The 25,906-nt window shown below is 36.6% G+C and overlaps 1 protein-coding gene across 1 annotated transcript in view; it reads right to left on the reverse strand.

The window, feature by feature from the left end:
- The window catches only part of ANKS1B (ankyrin repeat and sterile alpha motif domain containing 1B), a 1,440,110-nt gene that overhangs the window by 941,179 nt on the left and 473,025 nt on the right, over positions 1-25,906 (reverse strand). Inside the window, exon 11 of the mRNA XM_074226655.1 lies at positions 23,845-23,981. Within this exon, the coding sequence (XP_074082756.1) occupies positions 23,845-23,981 (137 nt within the window). The remainder of the gene's footprint in view (positions 1-23,844; positions 23,982-25,906) is intronic.

Consider the following 25,906-nt stretch of genomic DNA (forward strand, 5'->3'; position numbering starts at 1 on the left):
AAGGACCTCAATGTCTGTTATCTTCTGTCAAGTGATCTTCAGAATTTTCCCAAGATAACTTAAATGGAAGCAATTCAGTTTCTTGACATGGCTGCTAGACTGTCCAGGTTTCACAGGCATATAGCAATGAGATCAGCACAACAGCTCGGTAGACCTTCAGTTTGATAATCAGTCTAATAACTCTTTTCTCCCACCTTTTCTTTTGGAGTCTCCCAAATCCTGAGCTAGTTCTGGTGATGCCCGTGTCAACCTGATTGCCAATGTATACTTCCCTGGAAAGTACGCTGCCAAGGTAAGTGAACTTGTTCAAACTGCTCAAAACTTCTCCACTTACTGTAATTGATGACTCCGCATATAGATGGTGCGGTGCTGAATGATGGAGCACCTTTGTATTCTTGGTGTTGTTAGACTAAAATGAGCACAAGCAACAGAGAATCAGCCCACACTTTGCTTCATCTCAGTTTCAGAGGCTGCATTGAGTGCACAATCATCTGCAAACAGAAGATCATGCACCAACATTCCCTCTATTTTGGTCTTGGCTTGCAGTCTTTTCAAGTTGAAGAATGTGCCATCACTGCAAAAGCTGACCTTGAGGTCATGTTCATCCTCAGTAAAGGCATTTGATAACATAGCTAAAAGCATTTGCAAAAAAGCATAATGGACACATCCTTATTTTGCTCCATTGGTGATTGGGAACTCTATAGAGCATCATCCATTAGCCAGAAACAGGCAAGCATAATGTCATGAGATTGATATACAATATTGATGAACTTCTCTGGATAAACAAATTTTAACATAGTTTTCCATAAATCTTCATGACTGCTGGTATCAAAAACCTTGGTCAGAGCTACTAATGTTGTATACAGACCTCTGTTCCATTCCTCACATTTTTCCTGGAGTTGTTGGGCAGTGAACATCATATCGACTGTTCCTCGACCTTTCCTGAAGCCACACTGGTTCTCAGGGAGGTGATCATCTTCTAGGTGAAGAAACAGTCAATCTATTGAGAAGGACTTTAGCAAGAATCTTACCAGCAATGACTAAAAGAGAAGTACCCTTGTGATTGTCACAGGACAATCTATTTCCTTTACCTTTATAGGTATGGACAATGGAGGGATCCTTGAATTCTTGGGGGATAAACTATTCATGCCATATAACCTGGAAAATTTCAGCCAGTTTTTGAATGAGCAACGGACCCCCTCCCCACACCTTGTGGATCTCAACTAGAATAGAATCAGTACCAGGTGCTTTGCCCTTTGAAAGGAGACTAATGGAATTCAAAAGTCTTTGCTTCAGTTGGAACTTCAGTTAGGAACTTCAACTTAAGGTAAATGGTCAATGGTTTCTGTATTGAGAGATGATGGTCTTTTAAGAACATTATATAAGTAATTAGCTCATTTTTCTAGGATCATGTGCCTGTTGTTAATAGATAGGAATTCTTCAACATTGAATAGTTGAGATGCACCATAGGCCTCTGGTCCATAAATAGTCTTCAGGGCATCATAAAAGCATTTTGGATTGTTACTATCTACATAAAACCAAATTTTATCTGCTATCTTACTGAGCCAAGAGTTGTGTACATCTCCAAACTTTGTTTGTACTTTACTCTTAGAAATGTATGAACTATCCTGCTGGTAAACCCTGTGGAGTTCTTGTTTTTCATTTAGTAGCTTCTGTATTTCTTCATCATTTTCATCAAACCAGTCTTGGTGTTTCAAATTGTTCTGGTTCAGAGGAGCAAATGCAATGCTGTACACCAGTTATCTTAAAGTTGCCCACTCCTTTCCTGCTCTACTGTTGCCAACTGTGTCCTGGCTCAACTTTCCCTCCAAGTTAGCCACAAACTTCCCTCCCAGAAAAACATTCTAATCTCTTGACAATAATTCTTCTAGTAGTCATTCTGCCTTGGAACTGCCACTTTAGTTGAATGTGCATATTTAGCTTAGAGAGGATGAGATTGATCAGTCCAGCACTCTGCACCACACAGTGCCTTTATTATTCTCACATTCAATCTGTATCTTCTCCTATGATCACATAGTCTGTTATATATCAGTGTTTGCTACCAGGGTGCATCCAGGAAGTTTTATTGCATTAGGTAAATGGAAGACAGTGTTTGTGATGAGAAGGTCATGATGCAGTGGATAGAGCACTGGTCTTGGAGTCATAAAGAGGGAAGTTCAGATCAGCCTTGCCACTTACTAGCTGTGTGACTTTGGGCAAGTCATTTAACCCTGACTGGCTCACATCAGGGCCATCCCCAGTCATCCAGAGTCATATCTGGCCACTGGACCCAGATAGCTCTAGAAGAGAAAGTGAAGCTGTCACTTAGCACAGCAACCCCTACTCAAATCCAATTCATGTGTGCTTCTCATGATATCACCTCTTCTGATGTCATTTCAATAATTTAGAGGATAAAACACTGATTTTAGAACCAGGAAAACATAAGTGCAAATACCATTTCTGACATATTAGCTATAGGATCCTGGGTATCTTAAATCTTCAATGCTCAAATCCATAAAAAAAAATTCCATGGTCAGTGAAGCTTGGATGGGAAAAATCTATCTGTATTTTCATTAACTGATTCTAATTGGAATTTAATATATTTTTCAATTATGATTTACCACCAACCAAGGTAACATCCTCAAAAGGGATCCAAAGTCTTCATCAGACCATTAAAGGGATCCATGAAGCACTGAAAGATTAAGAATCCCTTTTCTGAGTTCAGGGTAAAAAAGTGCTGACTTGAATTAATAGAGAACTTCCTAATCATGGATTTCCTCAAATCAATAAAATTACACATTCAGGCCCAGTTCAGTGTATTTTTAAAACTAGATAAAAAAACCAGGATTATAAGGTATAATTACAAGTAAATTATTATAAACAGTCTTTACTGGTCCTTATAATATTTTGTGAATTGAAATGGAATAAAATTGGGGTTTTTGAGATCATATAAATGATATGTCAAATTGAATAGGATTTGGGGGAAGCACATATAGTGATAATTATCTGAGAGTTCTCTTAATTAAAGTGTTATAATACTCTGGGTTTTTTTGTAAGATTTTATTTGGAAAACTCCACAGGAGCTATGTGTGCACTTCATTGTTTAGTTCTGGGCCCACATTCTGTGATTCTCCCTTATTGGATTTTGTATTGACATTTTCTTTCCATTTCCATCTCAGTCTCAAGAGAGAATCTGATGTGGTTCTTCCAAAGATCACATCTTCACATAATTCATCATTGACTCCTACGAAATGCCATGGCAACTCAACCACTACTGAATCCCCACTAATCTATAATGATCTTAATATAAAAGAATATCTAACTTTAAATGGACTGAATCAAAGTCATCTATACATTCCCAAAACAACTGGAAGATTTGGTTGATTTAGGCAAAAATGAATATGATTTTGAGTTTTATGACCTGGTATGTACTTTTTCTACCATATAACACTCCCCTTTAAGATATCTGTGGGGTGGTTAGGTGGCACAGTGGATAGAGCACCAGCCCTGGAGTCAGGAGGCCCTGAGTTCAAATCCAACCTCAGACACTTCATAATTACCTAGCTGTGTGGCCTTAGGCAAGCCACTTAAACCCATTTGGCTTGCAAAAAAAACCACAAAAAAACCAACTAAAAAAAGTTATCTGTGTCATAGAATCATAGACTTGGAACTGGAGGAGATCTTCAGAGTCACCTAGTTCAACTCCCTCATTTTTTACAAAAGAGGAAACAGACCTCAGTACAAAGTAAGTAGAAAACTCAGAGTCAAAACCAGGTCCTCTGATTTCATTCAAATCCTTTCTGCTTTCTGCTATGTCATGTGATCTCCTAGTACTACTACTATATGGCCCAGCAAGATATTTGTAATATATTTAAAATCTTTCTTTTGGACCAGGCCTACTACTACTTTCATTGGGACAAGGAACTTTTAGGGAGGAGACTTCCCCAAATGAGAAGAGCATCTGCTCATTAACTCTCAAAATCTTAGCAGATGATTAAGAACAATCGAGTCTTCTCCACATTGCTATCCACAGCAAGAATTTTTAAAAAAAGATTCTCAAAACAAAACTTCAAGTTACTGCTGAAGCCATACTGTGATAGAACTGACAATTTCCATTTCTTAATCTTTAGGGATTTTGAAGCATAATGGATTGGCAATGAAATTTTTTCCCCTTTAATGGCACTGTTTTACAAGTGCACCACATTTGAGAGAATTACTACTCAGAGATAACAGTTAAGGGATGCTGAGTTGGTTCATCTAACACAAGGAAAAATCAATAACACCATGATGTTTTTTGGTCAACAATCAATGTAAAGAGATAAGTAACATAGATTAGGAACAATTTGGAGGAGACAGAACTCAGGCCTTTGGCCATATTTTTTAGTATTCTAGAATACAAGTAACAGTAAAAATAATTTAATGAAGCAGGAATCAAAATTTTAAGCCCATCTGGCATGAAAAGAGATGAAATGAGACTGTTGATTATGTTTCAATTTTTTTTAGAAATTGACTTGGAGATATAAAAGTGAAATATTGTAAACAGAAATCTATCATACAAAGTTCACCTAAATGCCACAGAGAGGACATTTTTATTAATTATGTACCTGTTGACATTAATTCAGTCCTTCAAAAGATATCTATTCTGTAAAATGTACTATGCTATATTTTTCAGAAAATATAAAAATGACTTCCTCTTTTCTTGAAACTTATAGCCCAAACATCATCTCACTATTAATCAAGATCTTTTTGACATCTGCTAGAAATCAGTCATCTCTTTCAAGAACCCAAATTCTATATATTCTGGAGCAGAGATCATGGCCTGAAGAACCTTATTCCTTTCAGTTCTGGAACTTTTGTCTTAGATCTCAGGTTATCAGATAGACCACCACTGACTATGCTTCACCTCTTTACCTCCCCCATCTATTACTTAAGGAGTGTTTGCTTTCTTGGCTTCCACTGCATGTACCCTCCATGTCTCTCAACTTCCATTTCTATCATATTCTGGAAACATAATGAAACCAATGTTGGCCCTATTCCTGAAATAGTGTGCATCAATCTGGTTCTCTATGACTCTATTCACCAGTCCTTTAACTGCCTGTAGCAAAACAGACCTTCTTAAATGATAGTTCTCCTAATTAGAATGTAAACTCCTAGAGGACAGGAATTGTTTGGTTTTTGTACTTGTTTTCTTGAATTCCTGTAATATTTGCCCTATAATAAATTCATAAATGGTAATTCTTTCATAAAAAATATAGAAAGAAAATTAGTAATGGTGATGAAAATAATTATAGATCAAATTCATTTGCATTGGAAGAATTGTAAATATCATTACATACCAGATCTCATTTAAGTCTAACAACAGTATTGTAATGTTATTATTATTATTTGTTTTTATTCTCAAAGAAGACCACAACATCAGGGAGCGGACACCGCGACATGCACATGAGTTGGATTTGAGTGAAGGGGGTGGCTGTACAAAATCACCAGTCTCACTTTCCTCTTCTGGAGTCATCTGTGTCCAGTGGTCAGATATGAATCAGGATGACTGGAGATGGCCCTGGATGTGAGGCAATCAGGATTAAGTGACTTGTCCAGAGTCACACAGATAGTAAATATCTGAGGCTGTATTAGAACTCAGGTCCTCCTGACTCCCAGACCAGTGATCTCTCCACTGTGCCACCTAACTTCCTTAATACAGTTATTAGCCCTATCCTATAGATAAGGCTCACAGGGATCAACTGATTTCTCTAGGAGAAATAGGGTCACCCCTAGTGAGCAGCTCAGGTAAGGTTCAAAGCCAGATTTTCACGGCTTGAGTCCAGAGTTCTATCCATAATCCTCTACTTCTTTGATTAGTTCCAAGAATGAGAGGTTATTGCTGGCTGGAGAGGTCAGAACACTAGATCCTGAAGATTAGACTATATTTTACAAGGTAAAGAAGCACCTTCCAGTTGGCAGGAAAGATATGATTAAAGCTTGGAGGTTTGAAAATGGTGGGCTAATTTTCAGAGCTGAATCTATGAATCTATGTTATTTGGCCAAAGTAAGGTTAGCATGAAGGGAACAATAGAAATATGGAGACAACGGCAGATCAAGACCCAATTAGGGCAGCAGACAATCTACTGAAGAGCCTCAGAAGGTATTTAATCACCACTAATTAACTGAGCCATCTCCAATGACTTAATCCACAGAGACCATTATTAACAATTTGATGAGAAAGAAGAAGCAGAAAAGAAAACACAGTGGGTAAGAAATAGGAAAGAATTAATGAAATGGTATCTATCTTTCCTTAAATACTGCAGATTCATGGAATTACTTCAGCCCATGGGAATTTTATTAAAATACTAAAGCAAGTATAGAGGAGGGGAAAGATTTTATTTACTCGGTTTTTTGCTCTCTCCCTGATTCTGCATATTCCCTAACATCTACAGTGGTGCCCTGCTTTTTCATCCTTTGTTGAACTTAGTAAAAAAAAATAACCATGGGAGACTCTGAATGTCAGATAAAAAAATTATAAATGACTAAGATGGGTTCTTGGTTCTACCATTAATTTGTTGTCCCTTTCTGATGGCAACCAAGAAGATTAAGTCTGAGTCTAAATACCAGGAAACCTGGGTAACTGGGATAAGAGTACTAGGGCTGGAGTCAGGAACAATCATCTTCATGGCTTCCAGTCTGGCATCAGACTAGCTGTGTGATCTGAGGCAAGTCATTTAATAATATGTGTCTCAATTTCCTCATCTGTAAAATGAACCAGAGAAGGAAATGGCAAAATGCTCCAATTTTGCCAAGAAAACCCTAAATGCCAAGAAAACTTATAAAAAGTCCCAAAGAGTCAGACATGATTGAAATGACTGACCAGTAACAATAAGGGCAATACTCAAGAGCACACTGGTAACCTATCAAATATTTGAGTTCTAGATAACAATTTGAGACCTCTTGACTTGGAGGCAATCTGGGTACATTGGACTTAGAGTCACAGGATCTGGGTTTGAATCTCAGTCCTGCCATTTATTACCTGTGTGACATTAATGGGTAAATTGATTAACCTCTCTTGATCTCAGTTTCTAAAACGGAAAAAGGTAGGACTATATGACTTTTAAGGTTCTTCTCAGTTCAAGAATTATATTCTAAAGAACATAAATATTAAAATGGAAGAGTTTCCCACATGGTGCATTTCAGCCTCCGAAACCACCTTATCTAGTTTATCACCCTAGAACTCACCACCCAGCCTTAATGAAGACAGGAAGAAATTATTTCCTGAATTAAATCATGCACATTGATCCACTGAATACTTCAAAGAAGCCAATTTCAAATTAAAAATATGGTTGGAATTAAAGAAGAGAAACACCCATTTCAGTCTCCATGCTGAGATCCTTATTTATAATTCTTAATAGCTTAATTCATTGTAAGGACAGTAGTAATTATAAAGTAGTTTGCGGCAAATATGTCCAACGCAGCTACCCCAGAAAGCTCATCATGACATGGAAGTATTTTTTAAAAGAGGCAAATAAATGTTTCCATAATTTGTGATCACAATGACAGCACTAGCTTATATAATTCCATGTTTTTTATAAATGGGCACAAAACAATTTATACAAACTGCTTCAACTGGTCTTGTGAAATAGGTACTAGATATATTGTTAGTTTGCTTTACAGGTAGTAGACTCAGGCCCTGAAGGTCAAGGGTTTCCTCCTGGACACAAAACTCAAAAGACACAAAAACGTTTGGGGAACAGGAATCAAATTCATGTCTTTTTTTTTTAGGGTTTTTTTTTTGCAAGGCAATGGGGTTAAGTGGCTTGCCCAAGGCCACACAGCTAGGTAATATTATGTGTCTGAGGCCAGATTTGAACTCAGGTACTCCTGACTCCAGGGCTAGTATTCTATCCACTGTACCACCTAGCTGCCCCTTAAATTCATGTCTTGCTGAAACTGAAGTTCCACACTTTATCTACCAGGTCATACCACCTTATCTGAAAGAGTTCCTTACACCCCAGAATGGCTCATTCTATTTAATTAGCTAGATTTTTTTTTGCCAAGTCACAACTCTAATAAACAAGAGTACCCCCAAAAGTCATGTCACTGGATATGTTACTGGAGCCCCCAAACCTCGGTTCAACTTATTCCTGATTCACCACTTGCTAGCCTATTAAATCCCTCAAACTCTGGGGTCCTCAGTTTCCTCATTGTAAAATGGTGAAAATTTGTTCCATTAGCTAAAAGGAATATTGTGATGGCCAAATGTAAAGAAAGTACCATAAATATTTAAAACATAATGTAATAGATAAAATGAAGAGATTGGGCTTTAAGGACACTGAGGTTCCTTCCTGGTCTAGCGTTATCATCCTATGAACAAAAGTAACTCATATTTATGTTGTCCCTTCATGTTTACAAAGCACTTTCCTCACAGTAACCATGGAAGATTGGAAATTCAATGTGATTTAAATATTTATTAAATGTCTATTATATGCTAGGAAGTGAGAATATAGACAAAAATAAAACCATTTCTACTCTCAAGAAATTTATTATTTTTTTTTGTTTGAGGGTAGTTAACAACATGTCCACAGACATTTAAAAACAAAGGAATTTGGAAGCATAGTAGAGTGGGGACAAGCATAAATCAGGTGTTTTTTAAAAACCCACTAGAAGTTGTGATTAAAATAAATTTTAAAAAACCTGAAAAACACCTATTCAAAACCTCTTAGGAAAATAATTTTTAAGGGGATTGTCCCTAAGCCATTAATCAAACAAGGAAAAGGCAGAAAAAACAGATGAAAGCATAAACCTTTCTATATACCAAATCTGTCTATATACCAATCTGAAATGTAAATCATTTAATTCTATAATGTATTGTGTGAAATGGACACAGAAAGCTGTAATTTAAATAAATACTGTTCTCCCTCAATTTCCTGGAAAATGTAGTAAAAAGAGAAAAAAATTCTATTTTATTAACAACAAAATATTTTATTTATGAAGTACCTACTTTATGGTAGGCAATATATTCAGGATACAAGGACAAAAGCAAATTTCAGGATAATCTCCAAATTTCCTCTTAGCCAACTGCTTTTACTGTCCTTCATGCCAAATCTTTTAATAAAATATTTTTTCTTTCAAACTGACGTGCAACCAAATAGACATACTTGCTTCAATTTTGTCTTCTGTCATTTTCCCTGCCCCTGCCTGGTGGAAGTGATAGCGAGGTCTAAGATGCCCTGAAGATATGGGAGAAGGTAAATGATAGCTCTAGCACCAGTAAATAAATGCTGGGTCATCAAGAGATGATATCAGACTTTATACAGATGACCGAAATGACAGGGAGATGTGATATGATATGACATGATGGCATGTCAGTCTTTGACATTTTTGTATTCTTTTATAGTAGTTGGTCACTGGTGGGATATTCTGGGAGAGAGCTGGTATCAGGGATAGCGGAGAAATGGGATATAAGGAATTCCTCTCTGATGGAAGAAGTGCTTATTCCTTGATGCTTCAATAAAGCCTCCTTGGCCAACAGAAGAATGTTAAGCAAAATTAGTCATTTTCTAAGGTTCAAGATGGTGGCTATTGTTTCATTCATCATTTTCTAAAAGGACCAATGACTTCATGGACAATGTCCATACTTGTGTGACTCCTAGGTGAGAATTATTCAGAAAAAAAAGGACAACATAGATATCTCCTTTGTACTTTGTTTTTTTTTTTGTGAAGAGAACCCTCTTAGAAAGTGAAAACATCAAGATTTCCAGAAAATAATGTAATTGGGTCAATTGATAATCTACAAGCATTTTACTTACGTACATGCCTCTAATGCTTACTCCCTGTGTGACCTCTACTAAGTCAAATCCTGTGCTTCATTGGTAAAATGAGTAGATTGCATGGGATAATCTCTAAAGTCCCTTCCAATTCTATTTCTAGGATCCAGTGATTCCATTCCTGCTACTGCCCTTACCATACTATATTAAGGAGCTTAGCTTGTATCATTCCCTTCAAATAACACATTAGAAAATAGTGAATTTGTTCTTTCATTATTATCCATGGCAATAGTTTAGAAAAACATTAGAGAAAGCCAGTCTCCATTTAGAGTTCAAGAAGATATTTTTCTCACTACCAGTCTAGCATCTATAGAAACTTCACAAGGTGAAACGTGCTGGCACATCACAATTCTCTAAGACTTGATTTGACACTATGTCACCTCTTCCGAACAGATTTATACTTGAAAGATAATTATTTGCTAGCCCTATAAAAAGAAACAGGAGCCAAGGCAACAAACTAAGGAAATAAATTTTCCCTATGCATGCAGAATATTAATTTTATAAAGACAAAAGAAAAATATCATACTATGCAGAAGGAGAAAGAGGTGTGTGGTTGTGGAAATGAGGAGTTGAATTCCTATCATTTTATCTTAGTCCTAAAATCTCTTGTGCCTTTTTTGGCTTTTTTGATACAAGACTATCCAGGTTTTTCTTCTAGGTTTGCATCATCTGCCAGTTAAGTTCCCAAACTTCTTGCCATACTAGATTCTGCTAGCCAAGAAAAAATCTGGAGAAGTACATTCAGTTCTGGTAGCTACAACTGAGGAAGGATGCTGACAAGATGAAAATATTTAAAAGAAGGTACCCCAAAAGGTAAAGTGTCGTGAGATCATACCTGATAGAATCAATGGAAGGAAATGAGGTCATTTAACTGAGAGAAATAAAGACTTTGGGGAAGGGAGATGTGATATCTGTCTTCAGATGTATGTATGGCTGTTGGGAAGAAGATAGTCTTACACTTGTTTGTAACACAAAAAAGAAGAATGCAAAACAATGGAGAAGAGGTGCAGAAGGAGTGGATTTCAATTTGAGTTAAAGAGATAAACATGGTTTATAATATCAACTGTTTTTTTCTTATCTTTTTTTCTTTTTTCTTCATCCATGGGATGGCTCAAGAGGTAGGAGAGGGAGGTATTTATTAAAGTATGAAGGGGTCATAAAGACAAGAATTCTTAACAGATATTTTTAAGAAAAAATGAAAGGAGGAAATTAATCGTGTTGGGTTAATAATCTTCCCAGGGAATGGTCAGAAGGAAAGGAGTAGAAGAGCATTCCTGCCTGCAAAATCTACCTCAAGGGATTATGGCCAACAACCTCCTCTCCTCTACAATCTCACTAATTCCTTTTCTGAACGAGCTCCATGGAGTTGTTCTTTGTTCTTAGCACTCATTAATTCTCATGTTATACCAGTCCAATTAGGGGTAGCTTTAATTGTTTTAGCTTTTTTTTTAAAGGCAATCAGGGTTAAGTGACTTGCCCAGGGTCACATAATGTCAATGTCTAAGTTCAGATTTGAATCTGACCACGATGGTACTCCATCCACTGTGTGACCTAGCTGCCCTCACAACTTTAATTGTTAAGAGTTTTTTAACCCCCAAACCCTGTCTTGAAGGACCACACTAAAGAAATCTAAAGCCTTGGTGATGACCAATTTAGGGACCCTTAAATATTCAAGGATTTGAAGCCTTTTTGTGCTTCCTCCCATCCTACCCTTCTCACCACTGAGTTTCCTGACTATTTTGGTAACTACATTCAAATTTCCCACCATCCTCAAGTTCCATTTTCTTCCATAGATCTAACTTAGCTCTTTCCGGAGATGATTCTAAAATATGTGCAGCTGGGGAGAGTGGGCAGACTGTTGGCTCCTGAGACCCTCACCAAGATGAGATGTACACAAAAGTACCGATATTGAAGACAAAGAACATATAGGCAAGAAGGAGGGAAAAATCAAGAGAGAACGTAGGGAAAGTGTTTCCCCAGAAATCATTCCTGAATCTATCATGACTAAAAGTATGTGTACTGGGTGGTGGGGGAGAGGAATAAGGGCAATGCTGTGTTTAGAGTTTGAGTGGTGGTTGTGGGGAGGAAGACTCATTCTTAGAAATTTGTGAACAATCCCAAGAAAGTCATCCCTGAGCCACAGAAGTTGATGCCAGAACGAGGATCCATGGCAACAGGAAAGAAATCACAGCAACAAGAGTCACAATTTGTAAACTGTTATATGAAGTAGAAAAAGGTGAGAGAAAAGTCTTTTAAAAAAACATTTTTATATTGTCACTTTAAAAAAGTCTATAGGATTCTAGAAACTTGAGTTGGAAGGGACTGATGAGATTATCTAGGGTAGCCCCTTTACTGTACAGATGATGAAACTAAGGCCCCAGAAGATAACAGGATCATAGACAGAAAACTAGAAGGAACCTCTAAAGACATCTAATAGGGTCCCTCATTATACAGATCAGGAAACTGAGGTTTTAATTAAGTGATTTAAGATCATAAATTCATAGATAACAGAGATGGAAAGGTGGCCTTATAGATAAAGCCCTGAACCAGAGTTCAAATCTGGCCTCAGACCCTTATGAGCTGAGTGAAGTTGGGCAAAGTCACTTTAACCTCTGTTTCCCTCGGTTTCCTCATCCGCAAAATGGGATAATAGTACCTATCTCTAAGGGATTGTTGTGAATCTCAAATGAGAGCATGATTATAAAGTGCTCAGCACATAGTTGGCACAATATAAATGTTAGGTATTATTGTTATTACTGGTCCAGAGAAGACTGGCAACATTCAGACATATCACAAAAGACATACTTAAAAAGAGTAATAATCTCTCACAATTCCATGTTATTTGACAATTTCAGAATATAAAATTATAGGATCACAGAGTTAGAAGGAACCTCAGAAATCATCTAGGTCAATCCCCTTATTTTATACATGGGAAAAATAAGGTATAGAGAGACAAAGAAACTTGTGCAGATTTGTACATTTGTAAATGGCAGAGCCAGGACCTGAATCCAGACCCTCTGCCTCAAACCCCAGTGCTATTTCTGCTGTCTTGAACTGTTTCTCTACCCTATATACTACTCCACCATGTTGGCAGATTTCTGAGGATAAAAAGCTATGACCACATTCAGATGACCAGAAATGTAAGCATTCAGTGTCTCATGCCCCTTGGACTGACCTTAGCAAGCTAGAAAACAAAGAAAACAACCCAAATGGTGCTCATTTCTATGGGGCCCCTTTTCATTTTCTGTCACAGTGGTGGGGAGGGTTTAAAAAAGGGAGGAGCAGAGAATGTCAAGGATCACATACTTTTTGGACAGATTATCTAATTCATTGAATTGAAGCTATACTACTGTAAGATTCTTCTTTTGCCCAGTAGTAGCAGCAGCAGGTGCAGAGCAGGGTCTCATTTCCAGTATCTAGTCCAGTCTGCAGAGAAATAATTAAGGCAAGAATCCCAGACTACAGTTCTGCCCATGTATGTCAATAGAGTTTTGCACTTGGCTGATGGGGATGGAGTCCAGTATCACCACCAACCCCCCACCCCCACCCCCATGCCTTCTCTTACATTCCAATTTGATATCATTACTGGACCTCCCTTCAAATAAATTTCTTCCATCTACCTTGTCCCACTCTTGCATATTATAATTTCCTTTTCTATAAACTTTTTTTCCCTCACAATTTCCTTCTGACAATTTTCTTCTGGATGATTCAGTCCCAAACAAAAATTAAAAAAGATAATGAAAATCTCTTTTCTCCCTTGTCAGTCAAATTGAATATCCCCAATTACATCTTCTGTGACTCACAATTTAAACATGTATTACTTTTATCCCTCTACAAGGAGAATAGACATTTCTCATGGCTGAAAACCTTTCATTTTTTTATTGGTACAAATTATGCAATTTTAATTCCCATCATTTGATTATTTTCCTCCAGTTCATCTCTTACCTAAAAAGGCTCAAAACTGGGAGAGAATATGAAATAGTGAAGAGACCGATGACTTTGGAACCAAAGGACCACAAGTTCTAGCCAAACCATGTTGCTGTTTGTTGTTGAGTCACGTAGTCATGCTTGACTCTTTGTGACTGCATCAGACTCTTCTGTCTTCCACTAGCTCCCAAAGTCTATCAAAGCTCATGTTCATTGATTGCATGATACTATCAATCTAACCTTATCTTCTTCCATCCTCTTCCCCTTCTGCTTTCAATCTTTCCCAGTACTAGAGTTTTCCCAATGAGGCCTGTCTTCTCATTATGGACCCAAAGAATTTAAACTTCATCTTCAGCATATTTCCTTCAATAAATAGTTAATTTCTTCAAGTATTGGTTAATTTGATCTCTTTCTTGTCCAAGGAATTCTCAAAAGTCTAATCCAGAAAACAACTCAAAAGTACCAATTCTGTGGCACTTATAATTCAACTTTTCCAGTCAAACAATGCTACTGGAAAAACCATGGTTCTGACTCTATGGGCTTTATTGGCAAGGTGATGTTTCAACTTTTTAGTACACTGTCAAGGTCACCTTGGGTAATTTCTTTATTTAACAGATAAAGAAATTATAGCCTGGTGGGGACAGCTAGATGGTGCTCTGGATAGAGCACTACACTTAGAATCAGAAGGATGAGAGTTCAAATCCAGCCTCTGACACTTACTAGTTGTGTGACTTTGGGCAAGTTACTTGACCCTGATTGCCTGGCATCTAGGGTCATCTCCAGTCATCCTGATTCAAATCTGGCCACTAGACCCAGGTGTCTCTGGAGGAGAAAGTGAGGCTGATGACTTAGCACAGCACCCCCTCACTCAAATCCAATTCATATCCTTGTCATGGCATCATCTCCCTGATGTCATGGTCTTCTTCAAAAATGAAGGACAAACTTATTATAGTCTGGAGAGATGAATGGACTTGCTAAGTTTTGAGTGAGGGACAATATTTCAACCCTGAATTTTTTTTAAAAATGTGATCTGTAATAACTAAGTGACTATGCAAGTCACATAACTTTTTTCCACCTCCCGACATCATCCATAAAGAGGGATTAGTAACACCAATGGGATTTATCTCATAGGGTTATTGCTCAACCCAAATAAGATGATATTCATAAGTCTTCCTGCCTAAGATAAAGGACTATAGATATATAAGTGTTACTAAACATCTTTAATTTTCAAAAAGAATTTATTTTAAAATGTTCATTTTTCAGCATTAACCCTGCCATGAATGTCCTTTAAATACATAACCCAAAAGTCACTACATCTAATTCCCTTCATCTCTGAGCTAAATGCTCCTTCTTCTGCTTTTATACCCACTCTTTGCTTATTTTTAAGCTTGGCATATGTGAACTCTAACCCTGCAATGCCCAGCAAAATGAAGTGTGCCAGATTCAGCAAAGAAATTAACTGAGAGACAATGCGGATCTATAGCAATAAATGAGGGATAGCTGAAACAGGTTATTACAGTAAACAGAAAATTCAGTCTAACTTGATAAGTATGTGTTAAGTCCAGAATATATATCAAGCTCTGGGGATTAAAGGAGCTAACACCAAAAAAACTCAGTCTTTTTTCTTGATTTAATCAATAAAGAAGATTTTATTCAATCTATGCAATGTCCCAAACCCTGAACTAAGTGCTAGCGATACCAGCATTGGGGACAGCCAATGAAAATTGATTTAATGAGCTTAGATATGGGAAAGAGGTCATAGAAAATCATGTCATAAGGAAAGATGACCTAGGTATTCCTAAATTCACAGTGAACCTGAGAAATTCTTTCCTACTTCAAGAAATGATATCCAAATACTGCCTTGGGAAATGATACCTTCTTCCAAGGGAGCCCATTATACTGTTGAGTAGCTATAATGATCAAGAAATACTGTCTTATAGAGTACCAAATATAGAGTTCTCTACGACTTTCCTGAACTTATTTCTGCCCTCTGGGACAAAGAACAAGAATTCCTCTTCAAAATGAGAACTCTCAAAATTCTTGCAGATAGCTAACAATCAGGACCCCTGATTTCCTTTCTCCAGGCCAAGCAACCATTGTGGCTCCAACTGATCTTATGGCAGGGATCATCTGGTTCCTCACCAACCTAGATGACTTCCTCTAGACCTCTAAATATCAATGAACTTCCCAAACAGTCCAGATGTAAATAGATGTAGCCACATTAGAGAATAGTACTATAAAACTCCCATTTCTCTTTGTTATTCAATCAATTCAGTTTTGTCTGATTCGATTCTTTGTGATCCCATTTGTGGTTTTCATGGCATAGATACTGGGGTGATTTGTCTTTTTTCTTCAGCTCATTTTCCATTTGAAAAAATAAGAAAACAGGGCAAAGACTTGCTCAGGTGACACAGCTAGTAAGGCTCTGAGGCAGGATTTAAACTCAGGTCTTCCTCAATTTATTTTCCATATTCCATTTTTATTCAGGAAACTAGTTGCTGACTCATTCCACTAGTCCTAGATTTATTATCATAGAATCCTAGATTTAGAGCTAAAAAAAAAAGCAAAACTCCCACCCTTGCATTTGAGAGATGATTAAACCAGGGCTCAAAGAAAATTGACTTGTTGAGGGTCAAACAGCTTGTAAACATCTGAATTTGGATATGAACTTGAATCTTGACCCTCCTAATTCACATTCCAATGTCCTATGTAATAGCATTTTTTTCCTTAATTTACCTTGATAATTCCAATTCATTCTTTAAGTTCCCAAGAAATTGTATACTCTTCAAATTTCTTTTCCAACTCCAAATCTAAGATGCTACAGCTCTTAAAAAAAGGAAAAGAAATAAAATACTTCATTTTTAAAGAATTACATGCAAGAAGAGATGACCAGCAGTTAAAGAATAGGAGAAAGCAGCTCTTGAACAGGTGCCACCAAAGCAGTAATTTAGACATTAATGTCTGGTAAAAGTTTTCATCAATACCAAAGTGACTCAGATCCCTTTACTGGAAACAAGAGATCAGACAAATCAATAGAACAAAGCTGCCATCATTCTTTTCCCAATATAAATATGTGACCTTGACTCAAGAATAGAATTATAAGGGAACACCAGGATTTAAATTCTCTGGTCCAAATAAATCTCTCATATGCATTATCAAGTTTATCTAGAATATTTTTTACAAGGCAAATGGGGTTACGTGGCTTGCCCAAGGCCACACAGCTAGGTCATTATTAAGTGTCTGAGGCTGGATTTGAACTCAGGTACTTCTGACCCCAGGGCTGGTGCTCTATCCACTGTGCCACCTAGCCCCTCCCCCTAGAACATTTTCTGCAAAACATTACAGTACACTTACAAGATGAAAAGAAAAGAAAAGGAGAGAGGAGAAAACTAAGAAGAAATGGACAAATGCATGGTAGACAGTTGAAAAGGAGAGGTAATATGTTATTGTTTTTGTCAAATAAAACCAACTCAGTGAACGCTCCCTAAGAATTTTTTAATAAATATCTCAGTTTTCAGGGGTGGATGGGTAAGTGGTTTTGCCTTGCAAAAAAAAACCCTAAAAAAATTTTTCAGTTTCTGGGAAATTCACATATTTACAAGTCACTTGAAAATATAAACTTCTATATATTCCATCCCTATCCTATTCTTTTCTCCTTTCCTCCCCTTTCAATTACTATTAGCATCATACCATGTGCTATGTGAAGACATGTGAAGTGGGAAAGGACCTCAGAGGGCATCTAGTACAACCCTTTCATTATACAAATGAGGAACTAAAGTTCAGGAAATGAAATAACTTAGTCAAGATCACATAAGTAGTAAACATCAGAAGTGAATATTTAAGTCAAACTAAATGGGATCAGAGGTTTAGAGATAGAAGGAAACAGAGGCCATTTATTGCAACACTTTCATCTTATAGGAAGGGAAACTGAGGTCAAAGAAACTCAAGTAACTTGCCCAAAGTCACAGAAGTATGAGCCAATAACCTTTTTAAAATTACAATTTATTCATTTGTGGATTGGGTTCTTTCGAAACAGATACCATACAATTATAGAAATTTGGATTTCAGAAAGATCTTATATCTCCTTTGGGGAAAATAAAAATGTTGGTGAATTTACCTTGTATCATGAATATAATAAATCTTTTGTTTCTGATTTATTTTTTGCAATTCTTCCAAGTAATTAGACTGATATCAGTCAGTGCTACTCAGGAAAAATACTAACAAATTCACAAATTAGCAGCCTACATGCAGGTAGCTTGCCAAGATGAATGCTTTGAACAACATGCAATATTTTGCCTCTGTGAAGGTCAATGATGCTTATTAGCAAATGAAAATGCAAAATCCATTAGTGGTAATTTTATGCATCTAAGATTTCTTATCAGAGAGTCAGCCTTAGCCAGACTTTTACACCATGGTTGAAAACTCCCACTAAAGAATAATGCTTTAAATATATTATCCAATAATTTATCCAAACGTTTTTAATCTTTGACATATCTGTGAATTTAGCAAAAAATGCTCTCTTCCCACACCTCCAAGGCTTTGCCTGTATCCCAACACCAATCATTGTCCATTCTCTCTGGCACAATAGTCCTAATCTTTCAAATAAAAAAAAAGGAATGAGGAAATGCAGAAGGTCACAACTCAATAAAGAAGTCTAAAAAGTAGACCAAAGGACCACCACTCTCTCCCTAGGAAACAGCATAATAGAAATGCTAATTTATTTATTTTCTAAGGTAGCTACATTTCCCTGATAAAGTCATTAAGTCTTTTTTTTAAGTGAAAGATAGATTTGACCCTAGGAGTAATCATGAAATTTGTTTGTTATATGTATGAGTTTCTGGTTTGACCCCATATGAAACTCTTAGATAGTCATAGTAAATAAATTTTGTATAAGAGGATAATATATTTGTCAATGGCAGGCATTTTAGAGTCTATGAAATTTTAAGTCTTTATTACAATACAGGAAACAGAGGTCCAAAGAGGTTAAAATAATTTACTTGTCCTGGGACAGATATATATATATATATATATATATATATATATATATATATATATATATATATATATATACATACATATATATATATGTATATGTATAAAGAGAGAGAGAGAGAGAGAGAGAGAGAGAGAGAGAGAGAGAGAGTAACAGAGCATCCCTCTGGAACCATACTCAAAGCTTTCTCCACCAGGCTCAACTGGGTCCTCCTCACATTATCCCAGAAAGAAAACATATCAGGTGTTAAAGTCAAAGAGACTAAGAGATAAATGGGAGATAAAGAGGGTCTGAAAATCAAAGGGTCTTGATTGTTATTTGCTTTGCTCCAAAGTTTTCAAAATATAAAATAAAATATGAAGATTTAACTTTAGGGAAAGCAGAATGGATTAGTGGTGGAAAATCTGCTCCAAGAGTTAGGAAGACCTATGCTCAAGTAGCAATTCTGACACATACTGGCTATGTGACCCTGGACAAGTCACTTTATTTTTCTATCATCTAGGCCAAGTTGACTCACAGTAAGAGTTTCTTCAATAGGTGTTTCAGTTGCATTTTACAAGTGAAATCACAGGCCCTGTCCAAAATAAACAGATAATTTATAGATCCTGATATAATTATTTAACAAACTAAATGACAACTGATGCTTAATGAGTCGAAAAGAATTCTCATTTCATGCATCAAATAATAGGAAGATGGATGGGAAGAGAGGGAGACATTTGAGTTGTTTTTTCTTCTTAATGATGAATGGTAATTGTAAAAGGTCAGCTAAGTGGCATAGTGGATAGATCAGCATGGCTAGATTTAGGAAGACTCCTCTCTTCTTGAGTTCCAATGTGGTCTCAGATACTTACTAGCTGTACGATTCTAGACAAGTCACTTAACCCTGTTTGCCTCAGTTCTTCACCCATAAAACGAGTTTAAGAAGGAATCGTCAAACCATTCCAATACCTTTGCCAAGAAAACCCCAAACGGGATCACGAGGAGTTGGACATGGATGAACGATATTTTTTTTAAATTAATTTACAATACAGTTGTGGATTTTTAGCTACTATTTCAAGAGTTCTGGCCACCAAGTGGGCTCACAGCAACACGAACAGCATCAAAATCAATAAACACCTATAAGTACCTGTTTACTTAGTCTTGATTGGGAGAAACAGCATGGTATAATGGAAAGGAACAGGGAGCATAGGCTCTTGTCCTGACTGAAATTAGGTAATCATGATGAATAAATCACATGCCTTCTCTGAACCTTATATTCTTTGGGAGGAAAATGAAGGGGTTCAATTAGATGCTTTAAAGAGTATTTTAATCTCCAATTTTTATCTTGTATTCCTTCCTGTCTCATTTCAGGCTAGCCTAGTTCATTGCTTTCCTCCTCTATTTTCATTCTTGCCTAGGAGACAGGGACCTAGACCCAGAATCAAAACTTCCTGGATAAATTTCCCTCTATCAATGCTAACTAGTTAGGTGAACTTAGACAAGTTTTCCTCAGATGTAAAACGAAAGGGTAGGACCTGATGGTTTATGTGGTTCCTTAAAATCTACAATTCTACATAGTGGATAAAGCACCAGCCTTGGAGTCAGGAGTACCTGGGTTCAAATCCGGTCTCAGATACTTAATAATTGCCTAGCTGTGTGGCCTTGGGCAAGCCACTTAACCCCATTTGCCTTGCAAAAACCTAAAAAAAAAATCTACAATTCTATTCCATATTACCATGAAGAAGAAGAAGATGATGATGATGTTTGACTTTCATTCTTGAAAAAACCATGGCAAGCACATGGATTAGATTTGAGTGAGGGGGAGCTGTGCTAAGTCACCAGCCTCACTTTCTCCTTCATCTGGGGTCCAGTGGCCAGATAGGAATCAGGATGACTGGAGATGACCTTGGATGAGAGACAATCAGGGGAAGTGACTTGATCAAGGTCACACAACTAATAAGTAACAAAGCTTCTGAGGCTAGATTCGAACTCCTGTCCTTCTGACTCCAAGGCCAGTCCTTTATCCATTGTCCACCCTATTCTATTGTTGAAAATACTTGCAGATGAAATTCAAACTCCTGTGGGACAAAGTCCCCACTGTTCTGAAGAGGGGAGTGAACTTTGTACTCAGTCTTTGTTCCCTACTCCTCCCCTCTCCAGTTCCATGAAATCTGGGTAAAGGAACCAATGTCATGAACCTCTGGAAGACATGGCTCTGTAAACTCTATCTCTAGAAAATTGCTCTCAACTAGGAACATGAGTCCCACATACTGAGCAACACACATCCACCCAAGCTGATATCATACTGAGAATGTTAAAGGTAGAGGGCACCCTGCTGTTCATTTTGACCAAAGCAGCCTTGAAAACAGAGACTTGTCCTGAAATTGGTTGATAGCAGCTGCTGGTTCTGTACATCTAAGGGGATGCTGAATGATTCTGATTAGAATCAAAATTCCTCCCCTCTCTCCTCCACCCACCCTTGGATCAGAGGAGATCCATTGAGAAGGAGCGAGGTAAAGCACACCACCAATTCAATGTGCCGGGTCCATCTGTTGGCAGCAACATGATGCAAACAGCTTTGTAAGTTCTATTTTCAATGAAATATCACAGAACAGCTTGTCCCAATGATATTTCTAAAGCCTGCCTGCAAGCCGCCTACTGGGAAACCCAACAAAGAAGAGAAAGGGGAGAGCAAGGAATATACAGAGTCAAAGGAGAGGAGAATGAAATTAGGGAAAGGAGATTGGCAGAGAAGACTAAAGCTGGGAAGAGAACTGAAATTATATACCCTTAAATGCATGTCTAAAAACACATATTTCAAAGAAATAGATGTATAAATAGATACATTTCATGTAACTATATTTATATATTTGCTTTGTAAATTGAATTTAAAAATCATTTTTATTCTTTACCTGTACATTTGTTATTACAGATCCAATCTGAGGATTTTGACATATACATACTTAATCTGAGTGTTTTTCTCTTTATAAACAGTTGTCATCTGTGGTATTTAAACTTCAATTCTTATGTTTTCTTATTAAGCAGAAAATAATATATCAATGATAACAATAACTATATATTTATTTGAGGCAATGGGGCAAATGACTTGCCCAAGGCCACACAGCTAGGTAATTATTAAGTGTCAGGTCACATTTGAACTCAAGTCCTCCTGACTCCAGGGCTGGTGCTCTATCCACTTCACCACCCAGCTGCCTCTAACTATATATACATATATATATACACATATATATATATATATATATTTAAAGTAAATATATATATATATATTTAAAGTAAATATGAGTGACATTGGACTGCAAATTTAGAACTGGTAGTATCACTGATTAAAGAATTTCTTAGAGAAAGAAGCCCTCAAATTAGAGAGAAAATCTAAAAAGATACAGAAATAAAGAAATGGGAAATATTGAAGATTGAAGGAAAAATAATAAAAGATTGGAGAGAATTTATTTTTCTTTTCCTTTCTTCTCTTTTTTTCTTCTTTTGGTTCAAATCTGTGATTTCATTGGTATAGGGAATTTTCAGGGAGGAAACACAATCAATGTGTATATATACATATATATATATACACATATATATATATGTGTATATATATATGTATATATATATATATATATATATGTATATATATGCAAAGACTCATCATCTACCTGTGGCATCAAGGTATAAAATGACTTGTCCAAAGAATATGAACAGGCAATTTTCAGATGAAGAAATTAAAACTATCTATGGTCATATGGAAAAATGCTCTAAATCAATATTGATTGGAGAAATGTAAATTAAACAACTGTAAGGCACCATCTCACACCTAACAGATTGACCAAAATGACAAAAAGGGGAAATGAAGAATGTTGGAGGGGATGTAGGGAAACTGAGACACTAATGCATTGTTGGTGGAGTTGTGAATTGATCCGACTTTTCTGGAGAGGAATTTGAAATTATAGTGTATATATGGGTGTGTTTATATATGTACACCCATAGATAGATGATATAGATAGATAGATAGATGATAGATAGATAGATAGATAGATAGATAGATAGATAGATGATATCTCAACCACTCTAGCAATACCATTACTATGTCTTTATGACAAAGAATCACCAAAAAAAGAATAAAGAAACCTACACATACAAAACTTCCCATAGCAACTCTTTCCATAATGGTAAAAGAATTGGAAATTAAAGGAATATTGAATGTGATGGGACACTACTTGTCTTTAAGAAATTATGATGGACAGGACTTCAGAATAGCCTGGAAAGACTTGTATGAACTGATGTTGAGTGAAGTGAACAGCACAGAAGAACATTGGACATACCACCAACAACATTGGGTAATAATGACCCATGATAGACTTGTTCAGTTCAGCAGAACAAAAATCAGGCAATTCTAAAAGACCTATGAGAGAAAATATCACCTATATCCAGGGAGGGAACTATGGAGTTTAAATGCAGTTTATTATCTTCAGTTTTTATATGCTGTCTTATATATTTTTCTAATTTTTTTCCATTTCCATTTTATTCTTTCTAAACATGGTTAATATGGATATTTTTTAACATGTATAACCTATATGAGTTTGCTTTCTGTCGGGGGGGAGGAAAAAGAGAGGAGAAAAATGTGAAATTCAAAATCTTGCAAAAAATGATTGCTGAGAACTATCTTTGCATGTGGTTGGAAAAATAAATAAAATATTTTTAAAAACTGACTTGTCCAAATTCCTATGTGGTGGCATTTGAACTAATGTTTTCTTTCACTCTGAGGCTGATCCTCTCTGTCCTATACCATTACTAATTACCTTCATAATTAGTAGTTTTGTAATATTATGATAAATTAAAAAAAATTTCCACACCTCTTAACATAGGAATAAGGACCTTCCCTCCTAATTACCCAGGGGGGGATTTTAAAATGAAGCTTTGGGATGCCTCAGATTTGAGATTTCTCATCTATTAAGTTAGGGGGGATGGATTGTGATCACTATGATCCTCTAAGGTATAGGTTCTTATGATTTTTTTCTTTTCATATGATACTGACTTGAATTTTCAAAAATAATGGAGGTGGTCCCTATATCATCTATGGGGCTGGGGAGCAAACTCGGGCGCTTATATCTGTGGACTTACCTGAGGTCGTATAACTTTGACAATGTTTTTGAGGGCAGTATCAGGAGATGGAGGCGAGCAATCAGGTGTGGGGCCTGTTGAGCTGTTTCTATGGTTACCGCTTCCTGGAGCCGTAATTGCTACCTGAGATGCGTTATCTGTGAACAAAAATAGAATGGCCATGAACTTAATTACTTCACTTACTTTTTAACATTTGGGATGATTTCAAGGTTGGGAATTCAGATTTCAGTTGCATACTGATCAATCTTTAAAGCCACAAAATGAGGGATGTTTAAACCCTGAATAGGGCTCCCCCATTGATGGGGGGGGGGGCTCATCAATATCATTATTAGCTGTTTTGTTCCAATTTTATTTGGCAAATGTTTATTCCCTTATGGTCTAGTTGTGAGGTTCTAAGGGAACTCAGAGCTGAATCATGATCCTCTCAGTCAAAATAGCTGCAAATACCCCAGGGCTGATATGGATGAGAGAACCTAATCGCCTAAAAGATGTACACTGGTTGATTAGGGAATGGCTCAAGAAATTCTGGCACATGAATATCCTGGATTATTATATAAGGAATGAAGAATATAAAATAATTTCAGAGAACTCTGGGGAGTTTTTTTATGAACTGATAAAGAACAAAGTAAGCAATTCCAGAAAATTTATTCACACCATGCTATAAACAACGTAAAAATAAAAATAACCAAATTAACAACCAAAATATAACACTGAACACCATAAAATTATGAATGTTTGGTTTCTGAACAAAACTGGAGAACACGTATTTCTCTCCCTTCTGTGTAGAAGTGGGGGACTAGGGGATCAACTATCATATATACTGTCATACACCAGTGATGTGTTGGCTGCATTTTTTTACTCTTTATTTTTAAATTTTCATTTTGAGCGATAGATGGCTGAATAGAAGGGGGAAGAGGAAAGGAGGTGGGACTTATCTAGAAACAATTAACATGTCAAAATCAAATTAGCAAAAACCATACCATTCAGCTATGACATAGTAAATAGAGAAACAGCAGGAACTAGGTTTAAGTCCAGTCTCTAATACCCACCAGTTGTAGGATCCTGACTATCTTATCTGCCATCTTTGAGCCTATAAGTTGAAAAAAAAAGATGCCAAACAGGGAGAAGAAGCTTCCTCTCCCAGGAGATCTTTTTGTCAATCACAGATCTACTTTCTATACCTTATTAATAAAATAATTTTTAAAAGATATATCAACCAGTCTTTTGCTTCATTGATTTGTGACATGCTCTAATGAGAGCTATCTCTTCATTTCTCAGATGTTTTTTTTTTAGGTTTTTGCAAGGCAAATGGGGTTAAGTGGCTTGCCCAAGGCCATGCAGCTAGGTAATTATTAAGTGTCTGAGGTCACACTTGAACTCAAATCCTCCTGACTCCAGGGCCAGGGCTCTATCCACTGCACCACCTAGCCACCCCACTCAGATGATTTAAAAAAAAACACTCATGAATTGCATATGTGTAGGAAACATGTAAAACAGAAACTCCTATTACCAAGGCATATCAGCTGCTTCCTTTGGTTTATCTTTATCTTCACAGCAACCTTGAAAAGTAGCGAATACAGCTAAAATTACTATTATCACGAACAGTAATAATTTACAGATGAGCAGTGGAGGTTCAGAGAAGTAGTGACTTGTCCAGGGTTATAGAGCAAATGATTCACTATCAACTGTTTCCTTTGACTTATGTTCTTAGACACTGAATGAAGAAGAACCTGCTATAAGAACCGTAGCTCACATTCATACAGTAATTTATGAATTTTCCAGCTTCATAGCCACCTTGAAAGGTAGAAAGTATAGCTATTATTAGTGTTATTATAACAAACTAATAATTTACAGATAAGCAATGGAGATTCAGAAAAGTAGTGACTTGTCCAGGGTTGTAGAGCAAATGACCTCTTATCAACTGCTTCATTTGACTTATGTTCTAAGACATTGGGTGGATCTCTGAGTCCAGAAGAACCTAATATAATAACCATTTAGTAACATAAGGATTGCCAAGAATCACCTTCATGACATTCCTTAAAGAAAGTGATTATAGCTGTTA

Source organism: Macrotis lagotis, chromosome 2, assembly GCF_037893015.1.
Source record: "Macrotis lagotis isolate mMagLag1 chromosome 2, bilby.v1.9.chrom.fasta, whole genome shotgun sequence".
Lineage (NCBI taxonomy): Eukaryota > Metazoa > Chordata > Mammalia > Peramelemorphia > Peramelidae > Macrotis > Macrotis lagotis.